At 44.1% G+C, this 25,338-nt stretch overlaps 1 protein-coding gene across 1 annotated transcript; it reads right to left on the bottom strand.

Moving 5' to 3' along the window:
* Positions 1 to 5,849: 5,849 nt before the first annotated feature.
* LOC144119754 (uncharacterized) lies at positions 5,850 to 21,367 on the bottom strand. The gene is made up of 3 exons (XM_077652297.1): positions 21,309 to 21,367; positions 6,302 to 6,826; positions 5,850 to 5,952 (listed from the first exon to the last, which is right to left on the bottom strand). The coding sequence occupies exons 1-3, from the start codon at positions 21,365 to 21,367 to the stop codon at positions 5,850 to 5,852; spliced, it is 687 nt and encodes a 228-aa protein (XP_077508423.1).
* Positions 21,368 to 25,338: the final 3,971 nt, after the last annotated feature.

Here is a 25,338-nt window from a genome sequence, read left to right as displayed (position 1 = left end):
CTGCCCTGCCTTTTTATTGTCGCAGTTGTACAGACTGCCATCTTAAGCTGAACTGCACACAGATCATAGGAAGAAGAAAGGGACAGCTAAAAGGGGAATAGTTGAGGTTTTTGCGATCTTGAGATCGGAGACAGATAAGTGTGTCAGTACACCTTTTGTGTCCATTTTCCAGAAAGAATTACCGTTTCTGTCAGTGTTTCATTAAGTTGTTTTGTTTGGTTTTGCGCAGGCTACTTATGTCATCCTTGCTCGGATTTCTTCCCTGCCACGAACCAATTGTGTTCGTCATGGTTGCCATTGAACTGCTTTCTCATGTTTCATCTTCATCTTACGATTGTTTTCGATATTGGACGTGCGACTGATCCTTATAAGCTCTGATGTTCTTCAATAAATGTTCAGTTGTCAGTAGCGCCCTGCGTTGTCGCCTGCCTCAGTCCCGCCTTGTTTTGCGGTTTTGCTTCTCCCGATGTCCTAAGAACTGGCCTACAACCATGTCCTTGTGAGTAAAATTTCAATTCATTTCGACGTCTACACTAAGTGCAAGCATAAAATGCATTGCAGGAAAGCCGCCACACATTTTACGATGACTCATAGATCATGGTAGCCGCACTTGGATATCGGACACGTCTTCCGGCTGCTGAACTTGTCGCCGCATTTGGCAGCTTCTGTTACACGAGTTGGGCAACACGCTTTGTCGCCTTGGTGGCTTTACCGGCTTTGTTAGCCGCAGCCACCAAGCGCTTTGTTGCCAGCTTGACAGCGCGCTCGGCGTACCACACCGCTTTTTGGTGTTTACTTGCCGTTGCGTTCACGCGCTGCTCTTTCGTAGCGTGAGCTACACTGGCCGAGTTTGAGCAGTTTCGCGTGGCTCCCGAAGAGCCGGCTGCGCATGCGCGAGCAGCAGTGACGCAACATGGCGCACAGCTGGCGCGCCAGAGCAGCCGCGCGCGCCTCGCCGGTCTGCGCAACCCAAAGGATTGACCTCGTAGCCGCGGCAGACGGAGTGGCGCCGGCGCGTGCCCAGCTGTGCGCCTCCGTTGCGCAGTAGTCCAGTCAGACGCTGCGCCGGAGCCGATTGATGGCGCCTCTCATTTTGTGCGCCTTCGAAGAGGTATCAGTGGGAGTGTACATATAGCGGGGCTTTGGCCAGTGTGGTATAGCAATGGAGAAAGAGAGCGAAATTGCTGCTCAGCGGCTCAGCGTAGCTCAAGCTACGTATATCCTGCCATAGTCGAGCTAAGCCTCTGCGAATTTTTTTTCGTACAGGACACTGTTTCTTGAACTTAGAGTTTTCATTCAAAGCACTTAACCTGTTTTCAAGAATAGGAAGGCAGAGAGTAATACAGCTTCGGGAAACGAAGGAAAGCTCGAAATTGTCTCAGAAATATACAAACGGCGGCATTGTACCGAAGAGTGCGGGAAGTAAAGTGAGTGACGAGGATTGAAACTGTAAGCGATGAATAAAAATATACACCTCAATCCCGAATTCAGGTAGGCCTCGTCCAACGTCTACTTCCAAACTTATCGGGATAGAGCAACTACTGCTTTTCTTTTCGTCTGTACGAAGCAACATTGGTTTCCGACCCATTCGAAATTCTATTGTTTCTATAGCACCAGCAAATTATTACTAAGACGTCCGGCAGAAGATTCTTGCAATTCTCAGCGTTGCACGATTCATTAAACAGTTTTATCTCAAAGGCGTAAAGCAAGAACAAACTGTGTTTTACGGTGGCGGAAAAATTGCTTATGCAAACATAAACGAGAAAAGGATCGAACAAAGAGCCCAGTGAGACACTGCTGGTTGCTTTTTAGCGAAGGCTGTCTGCCTATTAACATTGACATAGCAGTCTCTGTTCCGAAAAAAGCTGCGTGTACACACCAGAATGGAAGCCAAAACCTGACAGACGGATATTTAGAAGCAGCAGCGGGTGATTCACTACACTGAAGGCTGTACTATTGTCACAATGCACACATTTATCTTGGCTCCTATTAGAGATTGCAGGAGCAGCTTTTGAGGTGAAACCTGAAAGATTTGTTGCAGCAGAGTGACCATGAATAAAACGGTGTTGATTTGGAATGAGCAAATATTCAACTGATAATTACACAACCTTATCGAGTGCTAATTTGAAGACATTGGGTAATTAAATCAACATCAGAGAGTTTCTTACTGTACACTAGAGGGAAAGCTGGCGGCTCTTCATTTCCACGGAAGCCTGAGGCATGCCGGGAAGACAGCACACCGGATGGACATCTAGTACCTTGCTGACTGTGCTGCTAGTTAGATTTTTTCGGTTGTTCAGCTTTGTTTTCAGCACTGTAGTTTTTACTGATGTTTTGTGCGCTTTGTGGTTCTGTTGTGTAGCTACGCACGTAGTTCATTTGAGATCCCAATCATCTCCGAAGGCGCTTGACTCGAAGTGAGCTGAGCATAGTGTATGGCACCTTCTAGGCCAGTAAAGTCAATTTGCCTCCTCACTGGGAGCCATTTACACAGCAAGCTGGGTTTCGCTCAGCGGGAACCTGTGCTAGCTACTTGTACATTGAAGTGTGAAGAAGGGAACACGTTTTTTTTTGTAAACTGAAGACACAGCATTGTGCTGCTGTGATTACTCTGCACATTTCTCGTAAGAGTCTTGGAGACAGTTATCTTTTAAAAGCTCAAAGTACATCCACAAGTGCAACTTATGTTATCCGTACTCGCCGAGGATTTCGTTTGGTTTATTTCGAAGACAGGCGGTGACCGTGCATTGCAGGCGGAAACGACTTCCACTTTATGAATTAATTCACGCAAATAACAGCATGTTGCACTTTTCAGCACGAACACGGTCTTCACCTATTTGTGGTTGGAGAGTTTAGCACTTCCTAATTCATGATTTTCTTGGCAAAATCTGCAAACCCAGCGCTAGGACATGCCGAGTGCCGGCCCTTAGTGAGCGCAAACTAGTGTCTCATAAAAAACCGGGGGTTCGTGTAAGTTTCTCACCGCACGAACATAGCCTATTCATAGTACAAGGTTTGGCGGAAACCCGTCTGGAGAGGGAAATCCAGCATATCCAGAAACGAACAATCGCCAAAGTCATAAAAGAAAAACGTAAAAGCAAATGCTTTTACGCTTCTGTTTTGCACGATGCGAAAACGAAACATTCTAAGGTGTCGTATTTTAAGCGCTAAAAATTTTTCTGAAAGAATAATATTTGATCTGAAAGGTGTGTCGATTAAACGCAAAAAATTAGTTTCAATGGGTATCTATATTTGGCGGCATGAAGAGAAAGCTCTCTCTACCGTGACCAACTTTGTTGTTCGCTTACTCCTAATGTGCGTTTCTGCTCATTTATTGCAATGTTCAAGAAGCATACTTTATTACAGGACATATTGATTGTAAAACCACTTCATTTCGATGTATACTTTTTGCGAAAATTTATTTCTGCAGTCGCAGTTATCTTTTAGGGCCAAGCCAAGTACTTACCCGCTGTCTTCACGTTATTCCCATGGTGTATGAATTGCCCTTTAAGAAGTGCGCATAGAAAGCGGCGACAGCTTCCCCTCTGGCTAATATTTAAAAACTCTACGAATAAACATACTTTAATTCTGGTTTTCCTTAAACAATCCTTCTTGCGGTATCAAAGCCCCTCAATAGTTTTGCTGGTTCGGAAGACGCAATGCCTACTGCGCAACGAACCCAACATTTACAATACAAAAGAGTTTTTGGTTCAGGACGACAGTTCTTTTTCACAAAAAAGAAAAGCAGAACTGCGGTTATCTGCGCTAGAAGCTCGATCAAACGCGGCCGATTGATAGTGTGCTGCAGTCGTTGTGTCTGCATTAAAGACATTTTTGGCTCGAGAGGGATGTACATACGTCGCTCACTTCTCGCTGTACCATGCCAAATCAAGGCGTGTAAGCAAAACTTCGCACAGCCCACGTTATGCGAATTGCTTCCTTCAAAGATACGTACAAAGTAGCAATTAGACACGGTGTTCAACTCTTTCAGACACTCAAGATACAGCTGGGTGTACAGCTAACTCGAACGTTTTTTATTTCTCGTGTGCTCGATCTAGAACACATTTGTTTACTTCAGGAGATTCAGTTTCGCTCATATCGGAAACACGGCCCCCATAATTCCCACTAGTGAACGCAACAAATAATATTTCACTGAACAATAATCTTGTTAGCATGGCTCTACGTATTTTCTACTTACAAATTTGGTCTCCAGTAATAACGTTATTTGTTTTCTAAATTTGTAGCATCTGTGCATCTTCGAAGCTGTTAGCGGATGCATGGACTCTCACGAGTTTGTATGGCAGATCCTGGTGCTTCGGAGTCAAAAGGTTAAGCATTCTTACTTTGCGCTGAAAAACCTATGAATTGCAAAAACTTGAAGCACAAAAAGAGACGAGGGCGAAGAAAGAACACGTGACACACACGAGCTCTAAACCAATTGCCTTTCTTGATCCGTGGAAATACTATTTAGGGAGATAAATATTTATTTTCAGTCGAAAACGGCAATTGGCTTCTGAAAACGTTCATAAAAACTTGATTACCTTGAGAAGAAAGAGTGATATTTGTGGATAATACAAGGAGTTGTTTTCTGGATTAGTATAGTTTTCAGTAGAATAGACGATGACGAAACAAAGAATATATAACATGGAGCAGCTTGCCGTCCGTTGGTTGGCTAGAAATCGTTAGCTGTCCTCAGGACGATGTATGCGCCGGATGGAAGGAAAAAGTAAATCATGCAAAAAGAGCGAATGCCACTCCATTCTAATAGTGACTATGAGTTGTAGTACTGCACAGTGAAACAGAACCTTTATTTTGAAAAGACATAATAGTGCAAAAAACAAACAGGGGCGTAGTCAGGGAATCAGACGAGCACTATCCCGCTCCCTCACAAGATCCGTGTTTGTTTTTTGCACTATGCCTCTACGAAATTTGCGACAAGCCCAGCTACAAGCACTTCTTAGAATCTTTGCGCCGTGCCTTGTATTCTCCTATTAAAAACGAAGAATCACTGCTGAAAAGAAGCCTCCGTGTTGTACTGGTATACAGAGTGTTTAACCAAAGTTTTCGCACAATTTTTAAAAAAATAGGTTTTTTGAGTTGCAAGAGCGCTTTTTCCGCATAGCACTGTCAGCGGCGTAGTATATCAGAACACAGCTAAGACCTGCTAACTAGCAGGCTGGTTAACAAATATTGAATGGTTAACCTTTTAATTATTGAGAAGTGTGTAGCCCACCATAATTATTAATAATATCAGTTTTTAAAACTTCGAAACCGTGGTTACGCTCGGCGCTATACGACCGAACAAATTTTGGAAATTTCAGCGAGTTGCTTGAACTGAAGCGGTTGCTTTGCCTGCAAGTTTTTCGAAGGGGCATGTATTTTCGAGCGATGTAAGCAAAATTCGTTGGGCCACAGCTCCTAGGGTAACCGCGTTTTTGAAATTCTAAAAAAAAGGCATGGCTAACACTTACGGTGCTCAACACGCCTCTCAATTATTAAGGAGCCTAACAGCAATAGTCAAAAAGAGTTAACTATTCAGTATTAGTTAACCAGCCTGCTAGTTACTAACGCAAGTCTTAGCTGTATTTTGATGTACTATACCGCGGACAATGCTATGCCGAAAAAAAGCGCTTTTCTTACTCACAAAGATTATGTTTAAAAATAGGGTAAATTCTTGGTTGAAACCCCCTGTGTGAGGGCTCTTTTCACATCTCAATTGCTCTAAAGAGGTACCCCATGGCAGCCACAGCCGGGCGACTTGTGAGAGCAGTGGGAAGCTTCCCCAATGCAGGCTGAATATGCTGTTAATTTGAGTCCACCGTAAATGTCGTCTAGAGAAAAGAAGCGGGTTAGATAATGGAATCTTTGTTTTTTAAACTATCCTTGCCCAGATCAAGGCAAGGCGGGCAGTGGACGTGCGCTGTCGCCAGATGTTTCTTGAGTTGGAAGTTTCTGAAAGAGTGCAGACCAAGAAACATAAATGAACACATAATGAACAATAAGAATGTGAGATAAATGAGAAAATAATTGTCATGTCAGAAAAAAGCGGACAAGAAGCGAAACATTCTCAATACCACAAAGCATCTAATGTGCATATTAGGCAGCCTTATATACGGGGTAGTATCTCTTCATTCGCCCTATTTAATCTATTGAAACACTATAATACTAACGTCGTTTTATTTCCTTGGAGGAAACATAGTTTTCCTGCCCAGCTCAATTGAAGAATAGTCTTAATCATTGCTCGGTAACGAGCCGGCACTATATATAGTCTAAATATGTCATACATATTGCACACTCACACTTCATCTTGCGAAGGAGAGCACCGTAGTGGAATGGAGAGCCGAGGCCATAGCCGTAGTTCAGGCCATAACCGAGGAGACCATGGCCATAGCCGTAGTTCCCAACACCGTAGCCGAGGGTACCAACACCGTATCCGAAAAATGGGGCGGCGTGGGCAACAGTGGCCACAGCTGGGGCGTGGTGAACGGTGGCGGCTGCGACAGCTGGTGCGGCGTGGTAGGCAGCCAAGGCTGGGGCAGCGGCGTAGGTGGCGACGGGAGCAGCGTGAGCTACGGTAGCGAAAGCAGGAGCAGCGGCGTAGGTGGCGACAGTTGGGGCAGCGTGGTAGGCGGCAACACGAGTCACAGCAGGGGCAACGGCGTGGCTAGCGGCGGTCGGGGCAGCGTGGGCGATAGTGGTGACAGCAGGGGTGTGGGCAACGGTGGCCACAGATGGAACATAACCAGCGTAGCCAAGGCCGTAGCCGAGGCTACCATACCCGAGGGCACCGTAGCCCAGCCCATAACCGGTGTAACCAGCGAAAGCGCTGGTGGCAAGGGCCAAGAAAACGCAGGCACGGATCAAAAAAAATTGTGGTTGGTGTTTTTAGCGAAGGTGACCGCCGCGGTGGCTCAGTGGTTATGGCGCTTGGCTGCTGACCCGAAAGACGCGGGTTGGATCCCGAGAGCGGCGGTCGAATTTCGATGGAGCAAAAATTCTAGAGGCCCGTGGGCTGTGCGATGTCAGTGCGCGTTAAAGAACCCAAGGTAGCCAAAATTTCCGGAGCCCTTCAATACGGCGTTCCTCACAGCCTGAGTCGCTTTGTGACGTTAGACAAAGAAATAAAACCGCGTTCTTTTTTTCTGCGGCCTTCATTTTCGATAGCGGCAAGTATATAACCACCGCCTTAAATATTTCCATAGAATTTAGTTTTAAGGAACTTTGTCGTTTAAGGTCGGCTGAGGATTGTTGAAATTCCCAAAGCGTTCTCCGCAACTTACCCTGATGCTTTTAGAGCCGGTATTGAGCCAGCTGCTAACGTAACCTTACACCAAGGAGCTTTGATATTTCAACTGGCTGGGGACCCTGGATATCCTGGATGGATGGATGGATGGATGGATGGATGGATGGATGGATGGATGGATGGATGGATGGATGGATGGATGGATGGATGGATGGATGGATGGATGGATGGATGGATGGATGGATGGATGGATGGATGGATGGATGGATGGATGGATGGATGGATGGATGGATGGATGGATGGATGGATGGATGGATGGATGGATGGATGGATGGATGGATGGATGGATGGATGGGTGGATGGATGGATGGATGGATGGAAGGAAGGAAGGAAGGAAGGAAGGAAGGAAGGAAGGAAGGAAGGAAGGAAGGAAGGAAGGAAGGAAGGAAGGAAGGAAGGAAGGAAGGAAGGAAGGAAGGAAGGAAGGAAGGAGCGTCCCCTTTGAAAGAGGGCAGTGGTTGTTGCCACTATGCTCAGTTTTTTTATTTATTTTTGTTTACTCTGCTGTAAGTAGTTAATACAATTCGCCATTTTCTTTAAAAATCGTCTTCCTAAACTTTAAAACTTATGTCACCTCTCTGCTTTTGTGCCACTAATCCTCCCAACGCTTTTTGCTAATTTCCACCGCAGATTTATTTACATGACTATTGTTATCTCTGAACCCTAAAGCCCCAGGAAGAGTGACTGTGCCTGCATCGACATCGGGATGGATACCATCGCATTTTAGGATGAGGTGTTCTATTGTTTCTTCAGATTTACCACACACAGCACATGTGTCATCTTCTTCGTTAAATTTTTTTCTGTAGCTGCGCGTTCTAAGACATCCTGACCTAGCTTCAAAGAGGAGGGCATTGCCTCTTGAGTTATCATAAAACGTTTCCTTCCTGATCTGCCTTTTCCAGCATCGATATAGTTCTACACTATGCTTCTTTTTCATTGAATCTATCCAATTTTTACCTTCGACGTTTTTAACCTGGCGTTTAATGCTCTTTCGTTCTCCTTCCTCGTCTCTGGCAAACTTACTGGCCAGCTTTCTAGTTCGTTTCCGCCACTGTGTGTCAACGCTCTTTCTGTACAGGTATTTAAATACCTTAGCTGCCCACCTGTTATCATCCAATTTCCTCAGGCGTTCTTCGTATAGTACTTTACTCTGAGCTTCCCGTGCTTCGAACGTTGCCCAGCCCATATCCCCCTGTACTGCCTCGTTTGTGGTTTTCGCGTGGGCACCTAGTGCTAATCTTCCGACGGTTCTCTGATTTACTTCTAATCGCCACTGAACTGCAGCCCTTAAGCATAGAACGGCATTCCCGAAAGTAAGCCCCGGCACCATTATTCCTTACCAAATACCTCTGAGGACTTCATACCTGTTGTACCCCCACAATGCCCTATGTTTCATTATCCCGGCATCTCTTCGCCCTTTTGCTATACAAAGCATAAAACGCCCTCTATGTACAGCGGCGAGGTGAAGAAGGAAGTTGGATATCTGGGAATGTCCACGATGATAACCAACACGTGACGGCTTTTCAAAGCGAGTGGTGGAAAGGGTTCAGTGGCTGATCATTAATGTTGTTCCTCCGAACCGCCTTCAGTGCTGCTGCAGAAACTGTTCAGTGTTTAGTGTGCAGCTAGAATTATTTGCTAAGCGTTACGCGGACAACTAGGGCTTATTGATGAAATATAAACATTAAGTAGTTTCCTTTTTTTGCGCGTTTGACTCCGACTGTCTGAATGCTGCGTGACATTTAAAAGGAAACTGCGCCGCGCATTAACTACAGCAGTTTCCTGCAATCTATTGAGGAAATAATTTCGAATGACCCTTGCCATGCTTCGCAATGAACCTAGATGGGTAGACATTCCCGTTCTGTGCATTCTAAAGATAAGCTCTTTTAGCTGGATATTGCATAGATCACAGGAATAGCTTTACAGAGCGGACTTTCGTGTAAATCCCTTTCATCGTCATTGAAGGTTGCATTCTTCTAAACGGCACATGCCATCCCCGTGCTGATGCTAAGTGTTGTATTATTTATAAATCATACTTTGAAAAGTAACATTTATTATGTGTGATCATATATCCAGATGAAGACAAGTCGTCCTGTCGAAACGTTGGCTACAAGACTGAGGCTTCCCCGAAACGTTGTTTCTTCTCTTTCGTGTTTATTTTATGTATCGACATTTAAGAAATTGGTATATTCTGTAAAACTCAGGAATGCAGAAGTTTAAAGTCATAGGTTTATGGCATGACGTCAAAGTCATCTTTGTCGCCGTCAACACCGTGCTTTGCAACTGCAGGCGGCCGCTTCGCTCTGCTAACCAAGGAAAAGACTGTCGGGGTGGACACGCGCAATTTTGCTCTTGTATGTGCTGAGAGGAACCCTCGAGAATACATCATCTTTATTGATTGTATTACGCTGTTTTGCAACTGGACCCGCCTAAGGCGTACGGGTGCATAAATCGCAGAAATTACAAGCATATTGGTGTGCTATCGTTAAATCCATGCTTGTCACCTCCACAACTTATGGGGGACCGAATAATTTCACATTGCTCATTTTACATGAGTGAATTACCTGTATGAGAGACATATTAAGGTGTTTAGACCGGTTTGATGCCGTCTCTGTGCTACAGGCACGTTTTAAGTAATAAATGTGGTCCCCTAAAGGAGCGCTTTCGATCTGCATCTAAGTATTGTGAACATTGAGCAGATAAGATAGAGAGTAATATTTAACAGTACAGGAACTTAATGGTTTGCAATAAGAAGCACGGTTTTTGAAGTGGCAAATGTGCGCATGTACCTAGGACGCACCGCTGATCAGGATCGTGAGAGGTTAATGGCTAAAAGAATCAAAATCAGAAGGAGCGCACTTTTCAGGCACTACAGGCCCTGAGAACCGCTTACACATACACCTGAAGAGCTAATTAAGTAATTGTTGCGTATTGGCAGCATTCACATGGGGTGCAGACACTTGGACGAAAATCAGGACCTTTTTATATTAAATTGAGAACAGCGTAGCGAATGATAGGGAGAATGATAGGCTAGCATTAAGAAACGGGAAGGGAGAATAGAGTGGGGCATGGAGAAAACGCGAATTAATCATATCGTCGTTGAAGTCATGAAGAGCAAATAAACATTAACACTACATGCCTTGCGGAAAAGAAATAACTGGTAGTCCGTCAGGCTAACGGAGCGGATTCTAAGAGAAGAAAAAAGTAGCCGAGGAAGATTTAGTCACATGGGCAACAGATGATAGGAGGTTTGCGCAGAAAAGCAGTGCACAGAGCTGCGCATCTATGGGTTCTTAATTTTGTGGGGCCATTTTTCCTGCAGTAGATGTAGATGGGCTCATGATGGTGATAATGGGTGTACAATATTGGGTGACTGCATCATCATCATCATCATCATCATCATCATCATCATCATCATCATCAGCCTTACTACACCCACTGCAGGGCAAAGGCCTCTCCCATGTCTCTCCAATTAACCCTATCCTTTGCCAGCTGCATCCACCCTTTGCCTGCGAACTTCTTAATCTCATCCGCCCACCTAACTTTCTGCCGCCCCCTGCTACGCTTACTTTCTCTTGGAATCCACTCCGTTACCCTTAAGGACCAGCGGTTATCTTGCCTTCGCATTACATGCCCTGCCCAAGCCCATTTGTTGCTCTTGATTTCGATTAGGACGTCATTAACCCGTGCTTGTTCCCTCACCCACTCTGCCCGCTTCCGATCTCTTAACGTTACACCTATCATTTTTCTTTCCATGGCAGCCATGGGTGACTGCAATATGCACTATCTATAGTCATGTGATACTTGAGGCAGAAGGGCAAACAGGGGTCAGGAATTGTGTGTGCTACAAGCATTCGTGCCAGATTTTCTTTGGAAGCAGTGAAACAGTGGAAGGCTATTTTTATTGCTGGGAACAGCTATCTGTGGCATAATGCAATGATACTGACCTTCTCTGGTTGAAACCGAATGTTAAAAATTCAATTCGGAGTACATCATCTGTTGTTTTAAGCTAAAACCGATAATTTCAGCCCTTTCTTATAATGCTGTTTCCGCTTGCCAGCTTCTCTGTCAGCCTTGCAGTCTATGCAATACCGGTGCCAACGCCGTTATTTTCACAGCAGGAGCGTCTCGAAGGGCCCGATTCCCGCACTTCGTTTAGGATGCGGTGAGCGAGCGCCATATTTAAGACGTTGTCGTCAGTTCCAGAAACGTGAGCAGAGCATCAAGGTGTGTTGGCACTCTTCACTCGCAGGAGAAATTCTTTTCTCTTGCCTGTTCGCCGACCTCGTGGTGAAGGGAGTGTGGGATGGCTATCTGTGCCGAATGTGGAAGGCTGTGAAGAAATGCTCACGCCGCTGAGCATAGCAGATGACTGGCTGCGCATTTTGTTACAGAATGCCGGCAAATTATGCCACTTGGACCGCCTCGGAAGTTTTCTGGTGCTCAACTTCACAAAGTTGCTCTGCAGGATGGGAGTTTGATACATTCTGCGTTTAATAGGTTCTGCAGATAGAGCAGGCATCTGTAATTTACCGAATATGTTTTCGCTGCTTTTCAGTGTTCGCTCCACTGGTTAGTGTTAATTGTTAAAAAATCAGAATAAGATTGGTTTGGTTTATGGAGGTTTAACGTCCCAAAGCGACTCAGGCTATGAGAGACGCCGTAGTGAAGGTCTTTTAACGTGCACTGACATCGCACAGCACACGGGCGTCAAGAATTACGCCTCCATCGAAATTCGACCGCCGCGGCCGGTATCGAACCCGCGTCTTTCGGGCCGGCAGCCGAGCGCCATCACCGCTCAGCCACCGCGGTGGCTCCAGAATAAGATTCCTCGGTGAGTTTGTGACTGATGCAAAAGAAAGACGCATCTGCGACAGCACAAGTAAAAGAACGGCACATGCTCACACCATCAACTTCTTCTTCTTCTTCTTCTTCTTCTTCTCCTTCTTCTTCTTCTCCTTCTTCTTCTTCTTCTTCTTCTTCTTCTTCTTCTTCTTCTTCTTCTTCTTCTTCTTCTTCTTCTTCTTCTTCTTCTTCTGTGATTGAAGGAAGGATTAAAAGTGGGAGGACACGGACTTGTCTCCTGGAGGGCTAGCTTCCACGCCCACTGCCTGCGTGTCATAGAAGGAGGTGGGGGAGGGTAAGAAGATTGAAAGGAGAGGGTAGGCGCGCAACCGCAATGATCATGCCAGGTGACATGTGCTGCCTCCTCAGGGCTAGAGGCGGCCAGAGAGGCCGGTGGTCTCCAGGAAGGAGAGAAGGTGCCGGAAGGCATTGGCAGGATGGTGGCCGCCGGGCGTATTTAAAACACCTAACTCAGGCATGAGACCCAACGCATGATCGCTCCGAACACCGGCAGATTTCTTAGATTTCTTAGAGATTTCTTGGCAAAACTGGTGTCACGCATTCCTGAAAAAAAAACAGTCACGCAATCGAAACAAAAGCAATCAGAAAAACCGAACCAGAACAAAAGATTTAATTAACAACAAGACAACAACAATCTAAAATCAAACAACACCCATTTTTTTCGTTCCAGATGGTACATTGCGGATGTTTTTTTCTCTTTCTTATGCTGTCGAAAGTCTGCCGCCAATCTGTTGCTTCTCAGGGATTATTCGTTAATATTGCGTAGATTTTTGTGTGTCTTACGCAGTGCGTCTACGTAGACACTCTGTCATTTATATTACTATTTGATGCATGTGTTCTATTTTGCCTGCATTCACACCTAATAGGTCAATTCTTTCATGCACTGCTGGCTTCTGTAAGACGAAGTGGCAGATTTGTATTACTGTCCGACTTCAACTTTTGTTGATTAAGACGTGTGAATAAATAAACGGCCGCTACCTTTTCGCCTGCTTCCTCCTGCGCTGAAAGAAAATGAAAGCCCTGAGAGAAACGACGGATTGTGGCGGCGTCCGAGTAGGGCATTGCAACTCGAAGCAAAGGCAAGAAAAGACAAGCGCATAAGCTTGAAGTTAACAGTTCGTTACTGGTCTTCCAAGAAATAGCAGACGCTTCCACTATGATCGCCGCATGCACTGAATGAAGCTGGCGAAGGGATTTCCAAAGCACAAGAGTTCTGTGGAATGGATTGCGCAGAAACGCTCTTGAACGTGCAGGACCTATTTACATTTTTTTAAGCTTTATGGACGTCGCTGTGCATTCATGCCAGGCTCGCGTTTTGTGAATGGCGCGTGAAATGGCCTAAATTTGTGGAGCGGAACAGGCGAAGATAATTGTGTTTTACAAATTCCAGAAACTCACCCAGCTATTACCAGCGGTCGGCTACAGATCTCCAATTGCAACCAGGTGCCTATTTGTAACCGTTAAAAAGGCAGCTGTATGAATTTAGTTAATCACATTACTAGTAAACTTGATTCGCCTGTTTTTTGACATTCGACAAAACTGGTAATAGTATGCGGCAAAAGCTTCTTTTTGACTACAAAGCATTATTTTTGAAAATTAATGTCGGGCTTCCCTGAAACACACGGCTAGCAGCGCTTTGCGTTGAATGAGTCTGGTGGTGAGGATAATTTTTGACGCAGATGTAGCTTTCGTGCCCGCAATTTTATTCGCTGGCCCTTCGCATCCGAAAAAGCAATGACTTTTAATGATTTACTCGCTAGTTTTTCTCTTTCGTGAGAGCTAATAAATTAGGATTGAGGTTTTTCTTTTAGAAAACTGCATATCTTTCATGTGCAGGGCATGATTCTCTTACTGAGAACATGAATAGTTTACACATAAGAATTTTGTTGAAACACCTGAAACCGCAGTCTTGATCTTCTGTAATAAAAGAGCGGAAAAGAAACGGTCATCAAGGGTTAAATTTTTTCAGGATTGCGGTTATAAATCGTTGTTTTGCGTCGATGGGGTCCTCTGGTGTTCCTCACATTTCTTCCCAAAGCGGTTAGATTGCTTTCTTCCTCCCTATTATCCGTGACGTCAGGGTGGGTGGCAGCCGTTGCAACTGGGAAAAAAAAAATGAAATTGAAAAAATAGGTCTTAAATTTTTTTTACTCAGAGTTTCCATGGCACCAACATGCTGGATCATTTAACAGATCATTTTTCATCGCGGAAATGCGATCGGTGCCTCGAGCGTGATTGTTATATTTTACCTGGATCACACCGCGGTGTAGTTGTGGCTGATCTGGGGTCAGAAATTTAAAGAGTTACTATGGAAGCAAGCAATCATGGTAGAATAATAGAACATACCGGATGTCACGCAAAACGTGAATCATAAATTTGAAATATACGCTTACAGGCTGCTGGAATAGAACACGGACAAATTTTTTGGAAGAAGCTGACTACGAGTAACTTTAAACCTTGCTTCAGACTCATTCAGTGCTAGAATGTTTTCTTGTCTGGCAGGCAGAAGGCAGGAGAAGGCAGGCAGTCCTGGAGCTTAATATTATCTACGCTAACAATGCAGTGCGCTATTTTTGTTTTAGTTTTATTCTGGAAGCGTTGTGGCCGATTTTGTGATCAGATATATTCCGAGCTATCCGTGACCGTACCGGTTGTTTTCAAAACAACGCTTTTGGAAATGCCCCCATACCAGCCGCATCGAAAGAGCGCTGAAAGTCCTGTAGTAGAAGTGGCGTTAACAATGCGTGAGTAGACTTAATCTTGCCGTTCATCTGGTTCAAGGCAGTGAGAAAAATTTCATAGCAAAGCTGGTTTTCCAGGAATCATGCCTGGTCAGTTTTTATTGGCTCTGTACCAAATGTTTTGCTTTGAGGTGTCTTTTCTTTTCGCAAGTGTTCAATGTTTCTGGCTGTGGTGAAATATATAGGAAATGCTGTTTGAAGCTAGCGCGCTGCTTCACCGGCGGTTTAGCAGCTGTACGTTTAAAGAAAGCGAAAATTCATATAAATGAAACAGTCCTTCTCTTCCTTCTATAACCTGCACGTAGTATACTTCTGTTTGATCTCCAAATTCGATTCAAAAGGTGTTTTTCAAGGCTGGGCTCCTGTTTCTCCTGGCATTCTAGTGTGGCAGATAAGGCGCTTTTTCTGCACGCTAGATGGTGCTTTATAGCCCGAATCAAGCAAGCCGAGCTCAAAAACTAAAATGTGTTTTCTTCCAAACTGCGTGCGGGTTCGAGAGGGCGGTGCCAAGTGATTCACGAGGAGTGGAGCAAGCCGTTGGTGAGTTTTGCAGCAGTACTCTAAGATAACATCACCATATAATGTTAAAATGCGCATTGTGAAATCACTTATCAGCAAGTTATGTGTGTGTTTTGTTTTGCTTACTTTAAGCTGAGCTGCGTTAGAAAGCGTGAACATTAAGAAAAAATGTTTTCTATCGGTGATTTGCTTTGCAGCTTCTCGCGCTTCTGATAGTCGGCCATACTGCAGCTTCTATCTTATATTCAGTTAAGAAGCGCCATCATGTTCCCATATTTTTGTATACCACGGCAGCATCTTTCTCGCTTCTTGAGAAACAGATTTAGATTGTTACAGTGCAGTGGAAAAGAAATAACGGGCGATATGCTCAGGGCAAGCCGACATCATTTGCTAAGATGAACTGAGATTATATCACCATTCCCTCAGGGTACACTTATCAGAAGAAAGATCATCATGGATAGGTGCCCGTCCTGTGATAAGTATGCGGCGGCTGTTAGCAGTTGCCGATCATCAGATAACAAACTGCTGCAATTAGTCTCTGCTTGTCTGGAAACAACGGCACATTGGTCCCTCTCGCTGATTCATGGAACGTTTCTTCACAAGACCGATTGTTTCGATCGGGAACAGATAAAACAGAAAGCTTTCGTTTCGTAGAATAGCCCAAGCATTAATTCTTCGGAAGTCTGATTCGCATCCAGAGTAGTTCACCTTGGGCTTTGTTCGATATATAAAAATTATATCCAGTACGTGTCTTAATTCTTCTATGTGAATGCGATTGTTCAATGTAGCGATGTGTTTACGTCACGTAAAAATTAAAAGACAAAGAAAATCCTGCTTTCCTTCAATCAGTGCGGGCTAAACAAACGACCCTTCTCACCAGGGCATGAGAGAATGTCGCGTCTGAGAGAAGAGAGAAAGGGGATGGAAGTATACGGGCCGCTCAACCCAAGCCTAGAACTGACGCTTAGGGAAGTTGGTAATGTATTCCAGTGCGATTTAAAACAGGTACGGAACAATGCAGACAAGGACGAGCGCTGTACTTACAGCGGAAGTCTATTGCTTGGGCCCCGGTAATATATAACGAGCTCAACCAACAGAAGAAAGCACATCAACAATCACCAGAGACGATTCATACTACAGTTGTTGATGGCGACAACAGCGGCGTAATTTAGTTGTTAAAAAAGTCAGTTCATTTTCTTTGATTACCACAGATGGCCTGCTGACACATGCTTCCTAGACCCTTGCGATTATGCGGTTTCAAAAATTCAGCGAGTCAGCTGTTTATTGTGTCAGCTTATAAATTTCGTGGCTGCGATGTTTTATAAACTTCACCTGTAAGTCAGCGCTCGTCCTCGTCTGTCTTCCTTTCTCCCTGTTTCAGATCGCGCTGTATTGCTCAACACCTAAGCAATTACATAATTTAAAAGGTAGGCTTTTTCAGTTACAAGGGCACTTTTTGCGGCATAGCATTGTCAGCAGTGTATTAGATCAGAATACCGCTAAGTCGTGTAACTAACAGGATGGTTAACTAGTATTGAATAGTTAGCTTTTTAACTATGGCAGATATGTTCATTAATTATTGAGAGGCGTGTAGCGCATCGTATGTAATAGCCGCATCAGTTTTTAGAATTTTTAAAACGCCGTTACCCTCGACGCTGTGGCCCAGCAAATTTTGGCTATTTCGACGAGTTACGTGCACTAGAGAGGTTGCTTTGTCTGGAACCTTCTCGAAAGCGCATGTAATTTGCGCGATGTATCCAAAATTTGCAGGTCCACAGCCTCGAGAATAACCGCGTTTTCGAAATTCTAAAAACTGACATGGATATTGCTTACGGTGAGCTATATGCCCCTCAATAATTTACGGGCCTACCATCAATAGTTGAAGAATTTACTATGCAGTGTTACTTGTTAGTTGAAGAATTTACTATGCAGGGAGACACGTTATCATTAATTGGCATTCTGTATACGCTTCTCCTGTCGACCGTGCGAACGGTGAAAGAGCGTTTGAGATCCTCCGCCAATTTTTTCGTCTTTTGTACTGCATGCACTGGAACCACGACGAGTGAAAAACAGGAGCGGACTAACTACTGCACGAATTGGACAAGGACTGCGAAGAAACATTTTCAACGCACACTGCGTTTTTGTGTGTTCTAGTTCTTCGCCATTCTTGTCCCTCGCGCGCAGCAATTACTTTGTGTTAAATAATGAACCAACTAGAGCGACAAGGTTTGTTCGATCAAAGAGGTGCCCTTTTAGAGGCCACGTGAAACGCAACACTAGCACGTTACTATGTGAGATTTGGTTCAATATTTGCTCCCGCTCAATGTTCCAGTGAAACATCGTAAGGTTGCGGAGAAAATCGTTTTCGCTGTTGACGGCAAGAGAGTGGTTCCGGTCGTCAAGTGATAGAGGCCTTTAGATATTTAGATAATTTAGGGTGACAAAAGAACCACTCTCCACATGGAAGCCATTCTGTTTCTCTAGGTTGTCGATATGCAGTGGTCGCAGATCAAAGCAGGAGTGCAAGGAATCACCTGATATCTGAAAAGGCAGCTTATGGGCTGTCAAATTGCACCCTCAGTACATTTCACGCCTAGAATCGCCCTCTCTTCGAATCGCGGTGCACAACTGCCGCAGTTTTGTGCACCACAATTCTTTTTGCGCCCATCGATTATCTGTAGTATTATCATGCACGACCTAGGCTCAACAGAAGTATTAAGGAAATAAAAGGTTGTGTCATTTTATAATCACTGCTTCACTAAGTAACAGCATTCGTCCCCTTTTTCTATATTCTTGAAGGCGATGCGCCACGCCTTAGATTCAATGATAGACTTCTCCCATCCGTCTTGCGTTCGTGGTGCTCAAAATATAATTTTAAGAAAGCAAAAATAGTAAACCAAGAAACGGGATTCCTCGTTTTCACAAGTGAAAAATAAATCGATACTCACTCCTTTTCCTGTCAAAACTTTCCTGTATCCAGTAATGAACCGCCTGTGTCTTGGCCACTCCCCCGTAGTGGGTATGTGCCAGCAACGTCTGAGGCCTTCCTTCCTTCCTTCCTTCCTTCCTTCCTTCCTTCCTTCCTTCCTTCCTTCCTTCCTTCCTTCCTTCCTTCCTTCCTTCCTTCCTTCCTTCCTTCCTTCCTTCCTTCCTTCCTTCCTTCCTTCCTTCCTTCCTTCCTTCCTTCCTTCCTTCCTTCCTTCCTTCCTTCTTGCAACAGAGGCGAGAGCAGATGTGTAGGGGGGTACTTTATGATTGTTACTTTGACCATGACTATACTGTGACTTTGGTTTTCTCTTTTTTTTTTCTTTCTCTTCGTAGACTATACTCTGTGCATTGTCTGTCTGCCTTTGACTGTGGTGTGCTTTTTGTTTCCTCTTTATAGGGACTTTGTTTCTGTTTTTATACTGCTTTCGTATTTTTAATACGAATTTTGCATTATGCGAAATTTGTGTGTATATTTAATACATCATTTGTATTTTTAAGTGTACTACCTCAGGGTTATTAAACGGGTGTATATAGTTAAAAATGCACATCTCTGCAACTTCATTGTTTTATTCCACTTCGTCTCGTTAGGGTTCATCAGCTGTAACATTATTTTTGGGTAGTAGACATCTAGGGAAGCAGAATGGCCATTTCTTAATTTTCGGCAAGAAGTTGATATTAAAAAGTCAAATTTGTGTATTTTTTACATTTTGTTTAAATTCCTTAAAATATTAAAGCTGTCCGAAAATACAATGTCTGACTAATATCAAAAGCCAGAATTCATGCAAATGTTATGAAAATTTTGCTGATTGTTTTCTAAAAATTTGGAATTGTTATGGATTTCTTAAAGGTGCATGCTTTCACGCATTTTTTTCGGCAAAATATTTTAGGCTAAGATTAAGCACGTTGCAATAAGTTTCAATTATTTTTTTTGAAGAATTTGGAGACGGTCGAACGCAACGTCTGGGATGTTGGCGTTTGCCGTGGAATGACCAGCTACGAGCTACCAGCTCTCAATCTTGCCAGGGTGCAATATGGAGAGGTAAAATTCTGTCTCATCGATTGTTTGCCTCACAGACAGATTCGTAAGCAATCGCATTGTGGGATGCAATTCTATCTAAGCGTCCTCCAACCTTTTGCCTGTCTACGCAGACTTGGCTGAGAGCGATTATCGGGGCACTGTGCATGCCTCATATTAGAAAAAGACACCAGGCATAAAAAGAGCCTTCTATGAACAACTGAGGACGTACCAATGCTGTAATGCAAAGAAAACGAATATGATATGCACCATGTGGTGCCAAGAAGAAAACACTTTCATAATGGAAAGCGTTCTCGCAGGTATAACTTGGCCGCATGCAAGCGCATTCAGAGTCGTATGACGACTAAGAAGACCGGCATTCAGGTGAATCTGGTATAAAATGCCTTGTATGAGAAAACAAATACGAAGAAAAAGTATATAGAAACATGCGCCGTTCAGAAAAAAATAAGTATGAGACTTGCGCCGCATGTGCGGACTTAGTGCCACAGAAAAGCCCTGACTCAACCACGTGGAAGGCGTCCCTCGAACCTACACAGTTTCCACTGCGTCTACAAAACACCTACAAAGAAGCTCATCGGGCGTATGCCTCGAAGGAAATTGTGGAACCCCGGTCATTATGGAGAGCCCCTACTCGGAGCTGGCTAATCCTTCGCTTTGCGTGTTCTTTTAAAATTACTGGGACGATGCTAGGCACGCTGGAAACGTTTTACTCTGGATATTCCGGACACGTCTCACTTTCCGTGAAGGCGGCGAAAGCACGTTTTAGATGTGCCCACTTGATAATATAAAGTAGGGCGGTGCTATAACAGAACCCGATGCGGATGTTAGTCGACAGTTGAGACTGCACTCACTCCCCACCGTGAGACGATTTCTGAATGAATGCTTGGTTAAGCAAAAATAGCACAGATTGCGCGCTACACAACGATTAATTTAGTGGATGAAGTTGGCTTACGAACTGACATGCCATTCTGGTCCAATATACTTTACTCGCCTATTGAGAGAGGTTTGAAATAAATGAAGCCAGTAGTATTCATAAAATTCAGAAGCTCTAAATTTGTATGGCCAGAAGTAGAGGCTATAAATTCGTTTAGGTTTTATAGCAAAGCCTTCTAGATAAATATTTCTATGTGGAGTTCATGTCTTGATGCGTTGAAGTGGTGGTTCCCTGTTGCCATCACATTTCCTCTACGTGAGCCCCAGCGGTGAACATGTGGCCCTTCAGAAGGTGGCAGAAGTGCATGTGGGAGATGCACACGGGAGAATGGTAACTATTGGCGACCTGCCGTTTATGGGATGCGATACTAGCAGAGGTGCACAAGCGCGACCTAAAGGAGGACGCTGTCATCAGGGACAGAGAACTCACATTCCCTACTTTGACCGATGTGAGCATGAAAGATGTGCAGTTGGAAAGAAACGAAAATTCTGAAACTTCATGTTCTCTTTAAAAAAAATTTCTAACAATTCAAATCTTTGACCTTTTCGACAAACCCAGCTGAGAATTCAAAACTAATACTGACAGAGGAAAGGCCTGTGTCATTTTTCAATCTCTCGACGAGGGAAAGAGGGACAAGGACACAATAGCTGCTTATTGCACAGAGCAAAATATCAAAAATTTCGTTGTTAGGCGATCGCGGATGGCATAATATCAGCAGTGCTATTATTGTTGATGTGCAGGTAGCACGGTCGAGTCAGGGCAGGTAGGAGGAGTTCAGACAAGAGCTTACAAAGAGAAAAAATAAATATTTATACGTAGTGTGCATTTACCGTGTTAAAAATTAGAGGATATATGCTTAGGAATGCCGCTTTTCTATAGTGCCTTGCTCTTTCTATGTGTTCTCCAGCTGTAAATATTTACCTGGGTCTCTCGCTCGTTCGCAGATGCCTAATAACATTCCACTGCAGCGTGATGGCCATCGCCCGCTTACCAATAGGTGAACACACAATCTTGCCTATTGCGAGTGCAAATTCACCGATGGCATGCCTCCATCCTTCGCACCCGGGTTCATTGCTCAGGAAAAGGGCTGGTGCCACGGGAGGTAGGCGCAATGCGATGTAACGGTAACCATCACCGTAGGCGTCTATTGAGCTTCTATTGTTCGCTCTTCTGGATTGCACTTGCTAACCAGGAGTACTTGCTAGTAACCACTTTCGGGAATCACATGTGAATTTGGTCTCTTGATTTCCTTTGGACTGAGAAGCGGGGGAGCAGCTTCCTTGCCCTTAACGGGCGGTACCATCGGACCTCGCCAGCAGCCGGGCACCCTGCCATCTCTATTATCCCAGCCGCGTCCACTGTAAAACAAAGTCCTCTCCTCTTGTTCTATTCACTTCAATTCAAGTTTTATTTGCATCTATACATGTACAGATGACGGGAGTACAGGCAAAAAGCCAAATGAATTCGGCTTGACGGGGTCTGTACCCCCTACAGAAATGGCACTGTGCACAATAAAGAGAACACAAACATACAATACTGGATAAACGAGAAAAAAGCATTAGTGAACATTGTATAACAGAAATACATATGGGTAAAAAAATCAACGATAGAATTCTGCAAGGAATTATATTACAGAAAGCGAATAGTATTAAATGATGCATATAATAGTCTTGAAATTCGCATCTATAAATAATGAGTTAGTTACAAGCAGAGAAAATCGGTCAAGCATTCATGGCGTCAGTGTATACCAGGGAAAAAAAGGGAACCACAGTGAGCCCATTAAAAGGAGAGATAGGTGTCGATTGAGTTTCTAATGAGTTTAACAAAGATGGCAGTGCGTGGCGTAACATTTGTTTACCGTAGTTAGTGCGCGCTTTAGGAACGTACCATGTTTCTCTGTGACGCGTGTTAAGTTATGTCCTGGGTGAGCCACAGCCACCTTATCCTCAAACATTTCCTACTTCATTCTGCCCAACTAATTACATACCGCCACCTCAAGGACCACCCTACCACTCTAATGGTCCTCGTCAAAATCTATTTCTTGGTTACTTCACTACGATATTATTGACTCGCGTTTGTTATCTTACTCATTCTGCTCTCTTCCTGTATCTTAAAACTAACCGTATCATTTTCTCATTTAGACCGGGCTTCGTTGTCCTGGATTCAATTTGGAACCTTATATATACCTACCTGCATTTTCCTGGACCACTGGTGAGGGCTAACAAGGTATAACTTTTCTATACTTTTTTCACAGCAATGCTTCTCTGAAGATCTCTGCAAAATGCACTACTGCCTACACTTAATCTCCAAGTTTTTTTCTTCTTGTGGTTCTTATCAGTGCTTACTACTTTCTCTAGAAAGATGCCTGGCGCAGTCATTTCCCATGATTTGCTGCCTAACGAAAAGTTTTAATATGCATTCAGCCTGTTAACCTTATTTATAACTAGAATTGGGGTCTTCCGTTTAAACTGAGAAAAAAAAATAAATGTACGCCAAACTCAATTTTCGAAATTCTATTTCGATGAAAAAAATGCACAGTGATTTATATGCGCCTCCCAGCTTGCTTTTTATTGAGCAGGAGGTACACTGATACGAAGGAGAAAACAACAAGGTATGAGAGCTTCTGGCGTTGTGCAGTGCTGTTATCGTTGGAAGAAATAGCACAGTTGTTCGTTTTCACGCATCGTTTTCCAGCCTCAGAAACCTTCGAAGTGCATGGAAAGCTCCGCTCTCCTCCAGACTTCATCTGCTATCCTTGTGCTTTTGACTAACATGAAACCCTAAGGGTAGCCTTTTGGTGAGGCCGCTTTGTTTACAACATGTAAGAGCAGGCATCGAGGAATAAACCTCACGGAGAAGGGTCGTTTTCTGTCGACCGCAACGGTGCAGTGGTAGTTCTGCAGCGCTAGTCATCGCACCGACCACGCAATGCTCGGCCCTCTCGCTCAGCTAAGAACAACAGCTCAACGACAACATGGCAGCCCAGTACAAAAACTAGACTGCATTTTTTGTTTTTGTCTAGCGTTTCTAACAGTGCGCCTCCCGCTGGTTTTTTTTTTTTTAATGACACCATTTCTTTCTACAAATGAAGCTGTACATACGACCATGTGAGCATTATTCACTTATAAACTAGTACTTGTGTGAAATAATGGCCGAATTATACTCTGAATTTCATGGCACAGGAACGCTACATTACATTACGGAAAAAATGGTAGTTCATCTATACAAAATAAGCTCGCCGAAAAAAAATCGAGAACACCGTTCTGAAAAAATTCGCCGACGAAAGTCCGCCGAGTTTTCAAAATCAAAAACCAAGAAGTCCTAGACCTGGCTATAACGCATGAACGTTTCACTGTAAAAGAATGCAGTTGTGAAAAAAACGCAGAACCAAAAGTCACCATTGAATTATTGTATTGCGCTCATAGCCATTTTTTGTTGACGACACTTCCTGTTACTGGAGACGTTGCATTTCTTTTCCGACCTTATTCTGTAATAACTCATTTCATGACCTGTGATTACATCTGTTCTTAGTAGAAAGTTGAAGTTGCAAATCAAAGGAAAAAGATATTTGCCGAAGTGATCCCATGGATAAGCAGCACACTACTCATACTTACAGCCAAATTACAGAAATCTCCTCAACATGCCACATGAGCGGCCCGTCTTCCTTCGGTCAATGTTTAAATGCACCTCCATGATACCTTATCTCGTTCCCTCACCAGTACGCAAGCTCCACTGCACAACAGTTCGCCCTGCATTTACGCAGTAGGGCGCCTCCGGCGGCTGCGGCGATGCTCAGTTCACAACGTCAGAGCGAAAACCCGCTGCTCCTACCGCACAGCCGCTGCACTTCAAACAATAAAACGTTGCCAGAACAAATATGCTTTGCAGCCAAGTCATCCACGACATGGAAACAATGCACCTAAAATGCAATATGAGCGCACATAGGGGCACGGACCTGGAGGTAAACGTGAGGTTATAGTGGAATATTTGCTCTTTTATTTTTAAAGAAATATTTCTATCATTAACCGCTCATTCTGGGCGGCAGACACGTACAAGCGGCTTTTCGTCGTTGTGGGTGCCTCCTTACGCAAGGAGCGTCTATGGACGGCTCGAAAATAAGATCGCTTCCTTGAACGCTTCCTTGCAGATAAGGAAACATAGAGAGCTCCTTACTTCAGGTAACGGAACCGTGTAAGCTAAGGAGCGTTCTGAAATTCGATCCTCAGCTTTGAATCCTTCCAGATGGCGCAGTTTACGACCCTCACTGCTTAGAGTCCACTGTTGAGAAGTAACCGCGATGACTAACAACATCTTGCCGATCAGCTGAGACCGGTGCTTTAACCGAAGTTACTAGAGAAAATATTCCTGTATCCTCTCAACCCGGCTGGAACAACTGCTCCGCAAATATTATGTAATGTTCCACCTGACACCGAGCCACACCAGTGTCTACTGAAGCTACTGGCCATCCGGTAGCCTCGCGGAGTATTTATGTTCGTTGTAGTGCAGCATGCCTATTCTACAAGAGACATCACAGGCAGACAAAATGCAGTCATATACGCACCAAAAATTAGGAACCGTTATGTAGCGAGCACTCGATTATTTTAGCTTTTTCAGCAACGTTTCTACAGCGATTTAGTAGTCTTGCGCGAGAAATGCAGCGTATCTTATAGTATACGGTAACTATTGCATCATGTTCCAGGAGGGCGTAACGGAGCAGTGCGGTTTTAAATGCTTTCAGTGCTCTACCAACAATACTTTAACGATTTCCCGATGAGTTTTCGTAGTCAAGCCATGAATAAGTTTGACGGCGACTAAAGCGCTAAATCAAATTTGAAATCGCCGAAGTTGCTCCCATCAATCTCCAAAGATTGTAGGTCTTCGCACGAACTTCCACTAAAAGTTACTTTGTACCTTTAGTGCGAATACTTCCTAGCCATCTCCACCACCGCCG

The sequence above is a fragment of the Amblyomma americanum genome, chromosome 2 (genome assembly GCF_052857255.1).
Source record: "Amblyomma americanum isolate KBUSLIRL-KWMA chromosome 2, ASM5285725v1, whole genome shotgun sequence".
NCBI classification, from domain to species: Eukaryota; Metazoa; Arthropoda; class Arachnida; order Ixodida; family Ixodidae; genus Amblyomma; species Amblyomma americanum.
The sequence above is the reverse complement of the archived record's forward strand: the minus strand, read 5'-3'. Positions and strand labels throughout refer to the sequence as shown.

Excerpts from the sequence above, each read along its gene's own strand:
- LOC144119754 (XM_077652297.1), bottom strand. The coding sequence starts at position 21,367 with ATGGCCATCACGCTGCAGTGGAATGTTATTAGGCATCTGCGAACGAGC. Across the intron at positions 6,827-21,308 it reads CGAACGAGCGAGAGACCCAG|CGCTTTCGCTGGTTACACCG; the intron begins GTAAATATTTAC and ends CCTTGCCACCAG. Across the intron at positions 5,953-6,301 it reads GCTCTCCTTCGCAAGATGAA|AAACTTCCAACTCAAGAAAC; the intron begins GTGTGAGTGTGC and ends GCACTCTTTCAG.